A 13,734-nucleotide genomic window follows, 5' to 3' on the forward strand; every position below is an offset into this window, starting at 1 on the left:
GTACTCTGATTATATAGAACAGAAACTGGGGTCAGACTTGCAGGCTTGAGTCTTACCCAGGCATTCAAGGGATTATATGCAGAGATGAGATAGACAGAGCCTGATGAGGGTTTGAGCATTGTATTGAATATAGGAGTTGGAACATTATGTTAACACTGTACAAGACATTGCTGAGGCCGAATTTAGAGTATTATGTGCAGTTCTGGTCACTTATCTATAGGGAAGATATCAATAAGACTACTGAAAAAGTACAGGGAAAATTTACGAAGACAACAGGAATTCTGCAGATGCTGGAAATTCAAGCAACATACATCAAAGTTGCTGGTGAACGCAGCAGGCCAGGCAGCATCTATAGGAAGAAGCGCAGTCGACGTTTCAGGCCGAGACCCTTCGTCAGGACTAACTCACGAAGATGTTGTGGGACTTGAGGAACCAAATTATATAACCATATAACCATTAGAGCACAGAAACAGGCCATCTCGGCCCTTCTAGTCCGTGCCGAAAAGGGAAAAGTTGAATAGATTAGGACTTTATTCTCTGGAGCATAGGAGAATGAAGGGAGATTTGATAGAGATATACAAAATTATGAGGGGTATAGATAGGGTAAATGAAAGCAGGCTTTTTCCACTGAGGTAGGGTGAGACTAGAATTGGAGGTCGTAGGTTAAGGGTGAAAGGTGAAATAGAGTCCGAGAAGTACAGCACAGAAAATGCCCTTCGACCCACCTAGTCCGTGCTGAAATTATTTAAGCTACCTACTCCCATCAACCATTTAAAGGGAAACCTGAGGGGGAGCTGCCTCACTCAGAGAGTGCTGCAAGTGTCGGATGAGCTGCCTTCAGAAGTGATGGATGCAGGATCGATTGAAGAGAAGTTTGGATAAGGTAGGTGGATTGGAAGGGTGTGGAGGGTTATGGTCCAGATGCAGGTCAATGGGACTAGGCAGAATAATGGTTTTGCATGGGCTAGACGGGCCGAAGGGCCTGGTTCTGTGCTCTAGAACTCTCGTCATTTATATTCACATGGAAAAAGGAGATTTTTCCTGATACTGCGCGACTGCACAACAGAATTCCAAGTGTGGTTACAGGCACAGATGGCTGCTCTGGTATTCTCCCAGGCTGCTTGGCGCTGGAGGCAGGAGCGCAAACAGGCTGGACTGCGGTGGTGAGAGAGACCTCACCTGTGTGGCACGTGCTGTCTCAGAGAAACCTCACCTGTGTGGCACGTGCTGTCTCAGAGAGACCTCACCTGTGTGGCACGTGCTGTCTGGGAGAAACCTCACCTGTGTGGCACGTGCTGTCTCAGAGAAACCTCACCTGTGTGGCACGTGCTGTCTCAGAGAAACCTCACCTGTGTGGCACGTGCTGTCTCAGAGAAACCTCACCTGTGTGGCACGTACTGTCTGAGAGAAACCTCACCTGTGTGGCACGTGCTGTCTCAGAGAGACCTCACCTGTGTGGCACGTGCTGTCTCAGAGAGACCTCACCTGTGTGGCACGTACTGTCTGGGAGAAACCTCACCTGTGTGGCACGTGCTGTCTCGGAGAGGCTGGCGACAGACCACTCCACTGACTCCGAGGCCGTGTCATCCAGCTGCAATCGGAACAAGTCTCTGGCTGTCTGCACAAAGTCTGTGGAGAAAGAAAATGGTTCCTTAACAAGGGAACACTCGTCCAACAGGACCAGATCACACTGCCAAATAAGATTGTTAATGGGGTGTACAAATTAATCTACAAATCACCCATCTCTCTGCGTAAAAAAATAACTGACTTCCCCCTTATACTTTCCTCCCTGAGCCTGAACCCGAGGCTCAGGTCGCATTCGAATCCTGAGACTGAAGCCAAGGACTTAAACAGATATTCTTCACTTTTCCTTTACTATAGAAGATACTTTGAACAAGCCATTAATACTGAATAATGCTGAGGAGGAATTAAACAGCGATCCAATCTGAAGGGAGTTTCTGAACATCAGAGGCCCAGTGACACTTGAGGTTTGGGGTAAATTTACTCATTATTGTTACAGGTACCAAAATACAGTGAAAAACTTTGTTTTGCATTCCAACCATAGATTTAGTAGATTCACTATATCAGTACATTGAGGTAGTACAAGGGAAAACAGTAACAGAAGGCAGAACAAAGTGTTCTGAGTTACAGAGAAAGTGCAGAGTAGGCAGACAATAAGGTGCAAGACGACGGTGAGGTCAACAGACCCCCTTATTGAACTAGGAGACCAATTTAAATGGGGTTAGGGACACACATAGTGAGGACCCGCACTCACCCCCATAGGCCACCGTTCCTTTGGAGTCCACCTGGAGTTGACGGCGGAGTGCCTGTTGCTGCTGCTGGGTGGGTTCAATCCCGAGGTACCCCAGTGCCTGGGGAGGAAGGGGGGACATGTCACATCCCACACTCAGAAGAATGCCAGTTTAACAAAGCTTAGGATACCAGCAAGCCCCTCCAGTTCCCCACACATCCCCTGTCCTCACCACTCCGCTGGCAGCTCGTTCCACACGCGTGTCACCCTCTGAGTGAAGACGTTTCTCCCCCCCGACCCCTTCCTCTCGCCTTCTAATCGACCCACTGACCCCCCCAACATGCTTTGATCACTAAGATCAATTCCTTCCTCCACCTGCCCATCACCCACACACCCCCTGCTGGACCCCCTCCCTCCCACTGTTCCCATCTGCCCGCCCACCTCCCTTATTTGGTTCTATGTTCCTCCCTCCTCTCCTATCAGATCTCACCGTCTGCAGCCCTCTGTTGCCTCTACCTATCAGATCTCACCGTCTGCAGCCCTCTGCTGCCTCTACCTATCAGAACCCACTGTCTGCAGCCCTCTGCTGCCTCTACCTATCAGAACCCACTGTCTGCAGCCCTCTGTTGCCTCTACCTATCAGAACCCACTGTCTGCAGCCCTCTGTTGCCTCTACCTATCAGAACCCACTGTCTGCAGCCCTCTGTTGCCTCTACCTATCAGAACCCACCGTCTGCAGCCCTCTGATGCCTCTCCTATCAGATCTCACCGTCTGCAGCCCTCTGTTGCCTCTACCTATCAGATCTCACCGTCTGCAGCCCTCTGTTGCCTCTACCTATCAGATCTCACCGTCTGCAGCCCTCTGTTGCCTCTACCTATCAGATCCCACTGTCTGCAGCCCTCTGTTGCCTCTACCTATCAGATCCCACTGTCACCATCTCCATCTCCCTCTCACCTGGATCCACCAATCACCTGCCATCTCTTGCTCCACTCCTTCTCTCCCCGACATCTTTATACTGGCTGTCCCTCACTTCTTTCCAGTCCAGAGGAAGGTATGGTTCTGAAACATGAATTACCCACTTTCCCCCCAGGGATGCTGCCCGACCAGCGAGTTCCTTTACCCACCACTGTCGATGCCTGTATTGTACGGGCAGCAAAGCAGCGTAACACGTTACAGCACCAGCAGTTGGGGTTCAATCCCCACCGCTGTCTGTGAAGGGTTTGTATATTCTCTCCGTCACCTCCTGGGTACTCTGGCTTCCTCCCACATCCCAAAGACGTACAGGTTAGGCTGAGTAAGTTGTGAGCATGATACGTTGGCACCGACAGCGTAGTGACCTTTGTGGACTGTCCCCCACATGTTCTTGGACTGTATCGGTCGTTGCCATAAGACAATGCCTTTCGCTGCATGTTTCGACGCACGGGTGACAAACAAAGCTAAGCTTTTCTTTGACTGGAAGAGAAATTTAAAGAGAACTCCAGTGAAGTTGGGTGAGACTAGAACTCGAGCTCATGGGTGAAGGGTGAAGGGTGACCATGAGGGGAAACTTCTTCACTCAGACGGTGCTGAGAGTGTGGAACGACCTGCCAGTGGAAGCGGGGGGGGGGGTGTGAGTTCGATTTCAACACATAAGAGAAATTAAGGCAGGAATATGGATGGGAGGGCTCTGGTCCAGGCGTGGGTGAATGCAGAATAAGCTTGACGTGGTCTAGATGGACCATGTTTCTGTGCTGTAGTGCTCGATGAGAAGAGGGAATGCCGGGGCTGTCCAGCTAGGTGACAGTGAGCAATGGTGTGAGCTGTTCCAGGATTTATTGCCACACAGCTGACCAGAGGCAGCGCCAATATCAAGTGACACTGTCCTCGTCTCACCCCCTCTCACTGACAGCATTCCTTGATGGTGTGGATCGTGAATGAGGAACCTGCCCAGCACCAGGAAGCTTTACCCTCCTTAAATACTATGATAATTACTTGGCCGTGCAGACTGAGAGCAATTACTACTCATCAGCTAAATTCAGGTGCCCATGCTGTCTGGTAACGTTGTTGTAAACTCAGGCAGAGCCTGGTGCCCTACAGTTTTATACATCAAGACATAATACGTTGCTAAGGACTGAATCTCTCTGCTGCTCTATACTAGAATTTTTCCATCTTGTATTTTTCAAGCTGCAGGTCTCCCATGGTAACGTGCATGGGCGATAATGATTCAGCTGTCAACTTTCCTTCTACTCTCTTGGAGAGATGTTAGCTAACGCCACGAGGAAAAGCTGTAGCTCTGTAAAATCCTGGTCAGACCACACTTGGAGTACTGAGTTCAGTCTGGTCATTTCACTACAGGAAGGACGAGGAAGCTTTAGAGAGGGTGCAGAGGAGATTTATCAGGGTACCACCTGGAGTAGAGAGCTCGCCTAATGAGGATAGGTAGAGAGAGTTAGGTCTTTTCTTTGCAGCAAAGGAGGATGAGTGGTGACCTGATTGAGGTGTAAAAGAGACAAGAGGGGTCCAAAAAAATAAAGTAAGTACAAGATGATAAGAGGCATAGATAGAAGCATTTCCCAGGATGGAAATGGCTGACACGGGGGACAGAAGTTTAAGTTGTTTGGAGGAAAGTATAGAGGGAAGGGGGATGTCAGAGCTGGTGTAGACCTGAGGAGAGCTAAGGTACCGGTGACCCCTGTTTCCATCCAGGGGGTCAGTGTGGACATGGTGAAGGATTACAAATACCTGGGGATACGAATTGACAATAAACTGGACTGGTCAAAGAACACTGTCTACAAGAAGGGTCAGAGCCATCTCTATTTCCTGAGGAGACTGAGGTCCTTTAACATCTGCTGGACGATGCTGAGGATGTTCTACGAGTCTGTGGTGGCCAGTGCGATCATGTTTGCTGTTGTGTGCTGGGGCAGCAGGCTGAGGGTAGCAGACACCAACAGAATCAACAAACTCATTCGTAAGGCCAGTGATGTTGTGGGGATGGAACTGGACTCTCTCTCACGGTGGTGTCTGAAAAGAGGATGCTGTCCAAGTTGCATGCCATCTTGGACAATGTCTCCCATCCACTACATAATGTACTGGTTGGGCACAGGAGTACATTCAGCCAGAGACTCATTCCACCGAGATGCAGCACAGAGCGTCATAGGAAGTCATTCCTGCCTGTGGCCATCAAACTTTACAACTCCTCCCTGGGAGGGTCAGACACCCTGAGCCAATAGGCTGGTCCTGGACTTATTTCCTGGCATAATTTACATATTACTATTGAACTATTTATGGTTTTATTACTATTTAATTATTTATGGTGCAACTGTAACGAAAACCAATTTCCCCCGGGATCAATAAAGTATGACTATGACTATGAGAAAGTTTTTGTTTTACACAGAAAATGCTAGATGTGTGGAACGCCCTGCCAGGAGTGGTGGTCTTTAGAGGCAGATACATTTGGGCCATTTAAGAAACTCTTACATGGATGAAAGAAAAATGGAGGGCTGTGTAGGAGGGAAGAGTTTGATTGATCTAGATTAGGGGTTCCTAACCTTTCTTATGCCGTGGACTAATACCATTAAGCAAGGGGTCTGTGGCCCCCAGCTAGGGAACTCTTGATCCAGCTTAAAGTTCGGCACAACATTGTGGGTCAAAAGATTTGCACTACCCCCCAGCTCCTCCAGCACATTCTCACTGGGACCCATTCTCCAGAATGAAAGATCATACCATCTTGTCCCTTAAAGCTACCAGCTAATTTCTATGACCCCCCCCCCCACAAGGTCAGCCCTAGCCCAAATTTCAGGTATCTATATGTCTACCGCTTCTCCCCGTAGTGTCCACTTAATGTCAGATTCAGATTCATCACGTGCACGTCGAAACATAAAGTGAAATGTGTCATTTCCATCAACAACCAATACAAGCTGAAGATTTGCTAGTAGGTGTCGGCAAACATTCTGGCACCAACACAGCATGTTCTCAGTGCTCAGCAGAATAACACAGGACACAACAGCAAAACAAGACCCTTTCCTCCCTCCCATCTACACTCACACACGCATACACACAGACCCCGACAGGCCTCCAACCCCAGGGCAAAGGTTCAAAGTTCGAAGTGCATTTATCATCAAAGAATGCTCACAGTATACAACCTTGAGATTCGTTTTCTTGCAGGCAGCCATAAGACACAAAAACACAATAGAACCCGTTTAAAGAAAATCCCCCACATAACAAAGATTGTCAATCACCCAATGTGTGAAAAAAAAACAAATCACGCAAAATCAAAACGTGGACAAATAACACACAGAGCACTGAACATCAAACTGCAGAGTCCCCGAACGTGAGTCCACAGCCATACAGTTGATGGCTGGAGGCCACAGCCACCAAGTCATTTCAGCACTGTTCTGATGGTTGCAGACCTCACAGCTGCAGAGATAGTCCGTGTCAAGTGAAGTTTATTGTCCTTTAACTATATACATGTACATAACGTATATAACTATACAATGTACATAGAAAGAGACAAAGTTTCTTCAAACCAAAGTCTAAAACACAGTAGTACACATAACTTATGAAGGTAAGGATAAAATCTACAGATGAATCACACAAATAACAAACTAAAGTATATTAATATTAAATATTGTGAAGTACGGAACAGATTAACCAGTGACACTTCGAATACGATGTGGCCAGGAGTTCGGAAGCCTAATGGCCTGGAGGAAGAAACTGTTTCCCATCCTGACCGTTCTTGTTCTTATGCATCACAGTCTCCTGCCTGATGGTAGAAAGTCAAAGAGGATGCTGGATGGATGGATGGGATCCTTAACATCACTAAGGGCCCTGTTTATGCAGCGGTCCTGATAAATGTCCCCAGTGGATGGTAGGGAGATCCCTATGATCCTCTCAACTAATCTCACAGTCCTTTGTAGGGACTTGTAGTTCGATGCTTGACTGCTCCCATACCAGATGGAGATGCAACTTGTCTGGACACACTCAATGGTGCTCCTGTAAAATACAGTTAAGATGGGCGGTGGAAGCCTTGCTTGTCTCAGTCTTCATAGGAAGTGGAAGCACTGCTGTGCCCTCTTGTTCAGGGAGGGGATATTGATGGACCAGGTGAGGTCATCCATGATGTGAACTCCCAGGAACTTGGTGCACTGAATGTTCTCTATGGAGGAGCCATGTATTCGCAGAGGGAGATGGTTCGTCTGCACCTTCTTGAAGTCCACCGTGATTTCCTTTGTCTCCTCCATGTTCAGGCTTGCGTTGTTCTTTTCACACCAATCGCTCCACTTCCTCTCTATACTCCATCTCATCATCGCTCTTGATGAGGGAAACCACTGTTGTGTCCCCCACAAACTTGATGATACTGTTTGAGCTGGATCCTGCGACACAGACATGCGTCAACAGTGTAAACAGCATCGGGCTGAGGACACAGCCTTGGGGAGCGCCTGTGCTCAGCGTAATGGGACGAGAGACGTTGCTGCCCACACGGACTGACTGTGGCCTTACTGTTAAGACGTCCAGTATCCAGTTGCAGGGGGAGGTGTTGAGCCCCAGTGAGGACAGTTTCCCCACCAGTTTCTGGGATATGATGGTGTTGAATGCCAAACTGAAGTCTATAAACAGCAGACTGGCATATGAGACCCCATTTTCCAGGTGGGACAGGACAGAGTGAGGGTAGAGTCCATCACATCGTCAGTGGATTGATTTGAGCGATAAGCCAACCAGAAATGGTTCAAAGTAGCTAGGAGAAAGGCTTCAATGTCCTCCATGACCAGCTGCTCAAAGCACTTTCTTAATGGTTGATGTTAATACCACCTAACGATAGTCATTTAGTCAGGTTACTGTCACCTTCTTTGGCACTGGAGTGATCTTTGCCACCATGAAAACCGAGGGGACAATGGATTGTTCCAGAGAAATGTTGAATATATCTGTCAGCACCCCTGTCAACTGGGCTGCGCAGTCTTTCAGAACCCGACCTGGTATATTATCAGGCCCTGCAGCTTTGTTTGGGTCGACTCTGACCAGGGTCTTCCTCACCTCAGCGTCAGCCACACGGAGTGACTGCTCCCCTGGGGGAGGGGTGCCTTCCTCGCCAGCACTTCATTCTGCGCATCATATCGAGCACAGAAAACATTCAGCCTCTCAGGGAGTGGAGTATCCTGGTCACAGACGCACAGGGTAGGCTTGTTGTCCGTAATCCTCTGAGTTCCCTGTAAGTTCTCTGGGAGTGCTCCCATTTTGCCTTCCTGATGAAGCAGCTCGGTCAAATTGCACAAACGGTAAAGAAGAGTAAACAAAGACACGTGGAGCATAAACTGCACGTCTCTGGAAATGGAGCGCGTTCAGCGCTGAGACAAGAGAAACGTGTCCAGGAGCTCGTTGGCTGCTTCAGGACCCTGCAGCATGCGACCCCACCAGCAGCAGCAAGAGACAGGCCTCTTCCAGACTCACAGATTAGCAGACGTCAGGTTCTGACTTCCCCAGTGTTCCTGTGTACTTATAGAGCATAGAATAGTACAACACAGTACAGGCCCTTCGGCCCACAATGTTGTGCCGAACCTCAAACCCTGCCTCCCATATAAGCCCCCACCTTAAATTCCTCCATATACCTGTCTAGTAGTCTCTTAAACTTCACTAGTGTATCTGCCTTCACCACTGACTCAGGCAGTGCATTCCACGCACCAACCACTCTCTGAGTAAAAAACTTTCCTCTAATATCTCCCTTGAACTTTCCACCTCTTACCTTAAAGCCATGTCCTCTTGTATTGAGCAGTGGTAACCTGGGGAACAGGCACTGGCTATCCACTCTATCTATTCCTCTTATTATCTTGTACACCTCTATCATGTCTCCTCTCATCCTCCTTCTCTCCAAAGAGTAAAGCCCTAGTTCCCTTAATCTCTGATCATAATGCATACTCTCTAAACCAGGCAGCATCCTGGTAAATCTACTCTGTACCCTTTCCAATGCTTGCAGACATCAGGCCTCCAGCTTCCCCAGTGTTCTTGGGGACTTGCAGATGTCAGGCCTCTGACTTCCCCAGCAGATTCACAGACTGGACCTCCGACTTTTCCAGTAGACCCATAGGCCCAGGATTTCAGCAATCGGGACTCGACTTTTGGACTCAATTTGCTTTGGGCTCTGGTATCGACCCTAGGTCTCACCAATGATTGCAGGCTGAACCCCAGACCCAGTGACTCACACACCTCGGGGATCACTGACATGCCTCTGCCAAATTCCTCCAGCGATTTGTTTCTTTGCTCTCAGTTCCAGCATCTACAGTGTCTTGAGCTGGGGGAGCATATCTCAGAATGTTTCACAGCACGTTCCCACATGAACAAGAGCCTCTGCTTTGCCGTTCTCCATACCGTCTCTCCATGTACAGACAGCAGCAAGGTGGAGACTCAGTGGACAAGATGAGCTGCCTTCCTTCCTCAGTCTAACTCGCTAACTGAAAGCAGCCGTTGAAAGCTTGAACTCAAGAGGACAATTCACTTGCTGAGAAAAGATTTATACCGATAAAAGTTCATGCTGGGAATTATAATAGAAACATAGACATAGAAAATAGGTGCAGGAGTAGGCCATTCAGCCCTTCGAGCCTGCACCGCCATTCAGTATGATCATGGCTGATCATCCAACTCAGAACCCCGTACCAGCCTTCCCTCCATACCCCCTGATCCCTTTAGCCACAAGAGCCATATCTAACTCCCTCTTAAATATAGCCAATGAACTGGCCTCAACTGTTTCCTGTGGCAGAAAATTCCACGGATTCACCACTCTCTGTGTGAAGAAGTGTTTCCTAATCTTGGTCCTAAAAGGCTTCCCCTTTATCCCCAAACTGTGACCCCTCGTTCTGGACTTCCCCAACATCAGGAACAATCTTCCTGCATCTAGCCTGTCCAATCCGTTTAGGATTTTATACGTTTCAGTAAGATCCCCCCTAAATTCCAATGAGTATAAGCCTAGTCGATCCAGTTTTTCATCATATGAAAGTCCTGCCGTCCCAGGAATCAATCTGGTGAACCTTCTTTGTACTCCCTCTATGGCAAGGATGTCTTTCCTCAGATTAGGGGACCAAAACTGCACACAATACACCAGGTGTCGTCTCACCAAGGCCTTGTACAACTGCAGTAGTACCTCCCTGCTCCTGTACTCCAATCCTCTTGCTATGAATGCCAGCATACCATTCGCCTTTTTCACCGCCTGCTGTACCTGCATGCCCACTTTCAATGACTGGTATATAATGACGGAAACAGGCCATTCACAGTCCAACGTATACCCGCCGACAGGAAGGGAGACCCAACAACTCGATAACAACCAGGACATAGATCTTTCTGCGCAGTTTAAACCATACAGTCACAGATAATGGACAGCACGTAAACAGGCTTTTCGGCCCACTGTATCTATGCTGACCCTCTTGGCCACCTATACTAATCCCACTGGCCTGCATTAACTGCCCACCCCTCAGTGCCCTGCTCATTGAGGTACATGTCCAGATGTTGTTATTGTTCCTGTCTCCACCACCTCCACCCTGAAAGCTCATTCCAGATACCTACAGCTTTGTGTGGAGTAAATCACCCTACAGATCCCCTTTACTTCTCCTCCCCCCTGACTTCAACCTGGTGCTCTCCTACTACGGACACTGTCTACCCATTTGTACACCTCTCTCATTTCACCCCTCAACCTGCTTCGCTCTGGAGCAGGGTTTCCCGGGCCCCCGGTTAATAGTCGGGTCCGTGGCATGAAAGGTTGGGAACCCCTGCTCTAGAGAGAACAAAGACATGGTAGCGTAACGGTTAGCATAACACCATTAGAGTATCAGTGACCCGGCTTCAATTCCCCACCGCAGCCTGTAAAGTGTTTGTCCCTTCTCTCTGTGACTGCGTGGGTTTCGTCCACGTGCTCCAGTTTCCTCCCATATTGCAAAGACGTAGGGTGAGTAGGTGAATTGGTTACAGCGGTGTAACTGGCAGCGTGGGCTCGTCGTGCGGGAAGAGCCTGTTACTGTGCTGTATCTCAAAATAAAAAGAAACCAGCCTATCCTGCCTTTCCTGATAAACATGAATACTCCATCTCCTGACCCACCTTGCTCATTATTTGTTTACCTGCTGTTTCTCTGTAGCTGCTGCTTGGTATTTTGCTTTCTGCCTTCTTTTTACTTCCTTGATGTACACTTGTGTGACGTGATGTGTCTGGATGGCACAGAAACTGAGGAACAACTTCTGCTTTATCTAAGTACTCATTAACAAGAATAACGGGTGAAGCCCTCCCCACCATTCAGCACATCTACACGGAGCGTTGTCGCAGGAAAGCAGCACCATCATCAGGGACACCCACCACCCAGGTCATGCTCTCTTCTCACTGCTGTCATCAGGGGGAAGGTACAAGAGCCTCAGGACTCTCACCACCCAGGTCATGCTCTCTTCTCACTGCTGCCATGAGGAAGAAGGTACCGGAGCCTCAGGACTCTCACCACCCAGGTTCAGAACCAGTTAATCCCTTAACCACAAGACTCCTGAATCAGAGGGGATAACTTCATTCAACCTCTCACCAAAACTGGTCCCACAACCTACAGGCTCACTTTCAATGACTCTCCATCTCATGTTCTCTGTATTTATTGCTTATTTATTTATTTATTAGTGTTTTTTCTTTCTTTTTGCATTTGCAGTTTGTTCTCTTTTACACATTGTTTGTCCGCCCTGTTGAGTGCGGTCTTTCATTGATTCTATTTTGGTTATTGGATTTATTGAGTATGCCAGGAAGAAAATGAATCTCAGGGTTGTATATGGTGACATATATGTACTTTGATAATAAATTTACTTTAAACTTTGAAACGAATTCCAAATTCCACTCCAGTCAGGGCAACATCTTGTAAACATCAGGACTGGATGAAGGGTTCGACCTGAAACATTGACGCTTTATCCCTCTCCACAGATGCTGCCTGACCTGCTAAGCTCCTCCAGCATTTTGTGTGCGTAACCCAACATCGTGTAGATTTTTCTATATCCCCTCCACCTTAATTGCATCCTTCCTGCAGTATGGGGACCAGAATTTTCGTGTGAAAATTCTTTATGAATGAAGTAAATTCTTGAACTGAAACCAAGCTTTCTATAAGCAGTGTCTTGAAGACTGTTTTGTAGTCAGTAACTTACCATCTCCAACTTCTCCACCTTCAGGCGAAAGCTGGGATTGAGGGACAGCGACCTCCCACGGGGGACAGAGGGCTGTGGCCAGGCTGAACTCACACTGACTGAAGACGAAGAAAAGACTCGATTCATTAATGCTGAACCGCAGCCTGCCTTTTCCTAGCACCATTTCTATCCCTTGACTCTCCAACGTTCAACAAGATCAGAATCAAGTTCAGATTGGAAATATCCCTGGCACATGTCATGGAATTTATTGTAAGGCAGCAGCACATTCCAATACACAATAACTGTAAATTACAGTAAGAATATATTTTTAACAAGTTAAATTAAATAGTGCAAAAAGAGAAAAACTAGTGAGATAGTGTTCATGGGTTCAATGTCTATTCAGAAATCTGAATCATTGAGTGTGTGCTCTCCCTGACGGTAGCGATGAGAAGAGGGCATGTCCTGGGTGACGGGGGTCCTTAGTAATGGATGCTGCCTTTCTGAGGCATCACTCCTCGAAGACATCCAGGACGCTAGAGAGGCCAGTGCCCATGATGGAGCTGACTGAGTGTAAACTTTCATCGAGTCATTTCATGCCTACTGGTCCTCCAGAAAACCACACACAGGACCATGAGAGCATAGGAGCAGGGCCAGGCCACTCAGAATCAGATTTATTACTGTGTGTCGTGAAATTAGCTGTTTCTCAGCTGCAGTACAGTGCAATACGTAAAAATTACTATAAGTTACAATAAGAACATATAAAAATAGTGCAAGAAGAGAGCAAACTAGTGAGGCCGTGTTCACAAACCATTCGGATATTGACGGCAGAGGGGAAGAAGCTGAGTGTGGATCTTCAGGCTCCTGTGCCTCCCCTCTGATGGCAGCAACGAGAAGAGAACAGGTAACGGAGGGTGAAACTCCTTCATGGTGGGTGCTGCCTTTTGAAGACGTCCTCAGTGGTGGGGAGGGAAGTGCCCATGATGGGGCTGGCCCAGGCTACAGCCGTCTGCAGCTTTTCCCAATCCCAGGACGCATACCAGACAGTGATGCACCAGTCAGAACATTCTCCGTGAGACACCTGTATATAACCCAAATCTCCTCAAACTCCAAATGAAGTATAGCTGCTGACGTGCCTTCTTTATAATTACATCAATATGTTGGGCTCAGGATAGATCCTCAGAGATTTTGACACTTGGCCCCGAGCCTGCGCTGCACAAGTTGGACTGATTGAGGCTGCAGTCAGACCATGTTCTCCACGTAGCAATATCCCCGTAATCCACCCACCATCTGATCCATGGACACTGCCTCGTTATTTGTCTTTAGTACTGTTCATTCTTTTATTTATTTAAGGCACAGTCTTAGCCAGGGTGCCTAAGGCTTT

The 13,734-nt window shown here is 47.9% G+C and overlaps 1 protein-coding gene across 1 annotated transcript in view; it reads right to left on the reverse strand.

The window, feature by feature from the left end:
* Positions 1-13,734, reverse strand: part of stxbp4 (syntaxin binding protein 4) — a 144,056-nt gene that overhangs the window by 71,370 nt on the left and 58,952 nt on the right. The window contains 3 exon segments of the mRNA XM_063030683.1: positions 1,520-1,629; positions 2,276-2,372; positions 12,375-12,472. Of these exon segments, the coding sequence (XP_062886753.1) occupies positions 1,520-1,629; positions 2,276-2,372; positions 12,375-12,472 (305 nt within the window).

Source organism: Mobula hypostoma, chromosome 22 (assembly GCF_963921235.1).
Source record: "Mobula hypostoma chromosome 22, sMobHyp1.1, whole genome shotgun sequence".
In the NCBI taxonomy this organism is placed as follows: Eukaryota; Metazoa; Chordata; class Chondrichthyes; order Myliobatiformes; family Myliobatidae; genus Mobula; species Mobula hypostoma.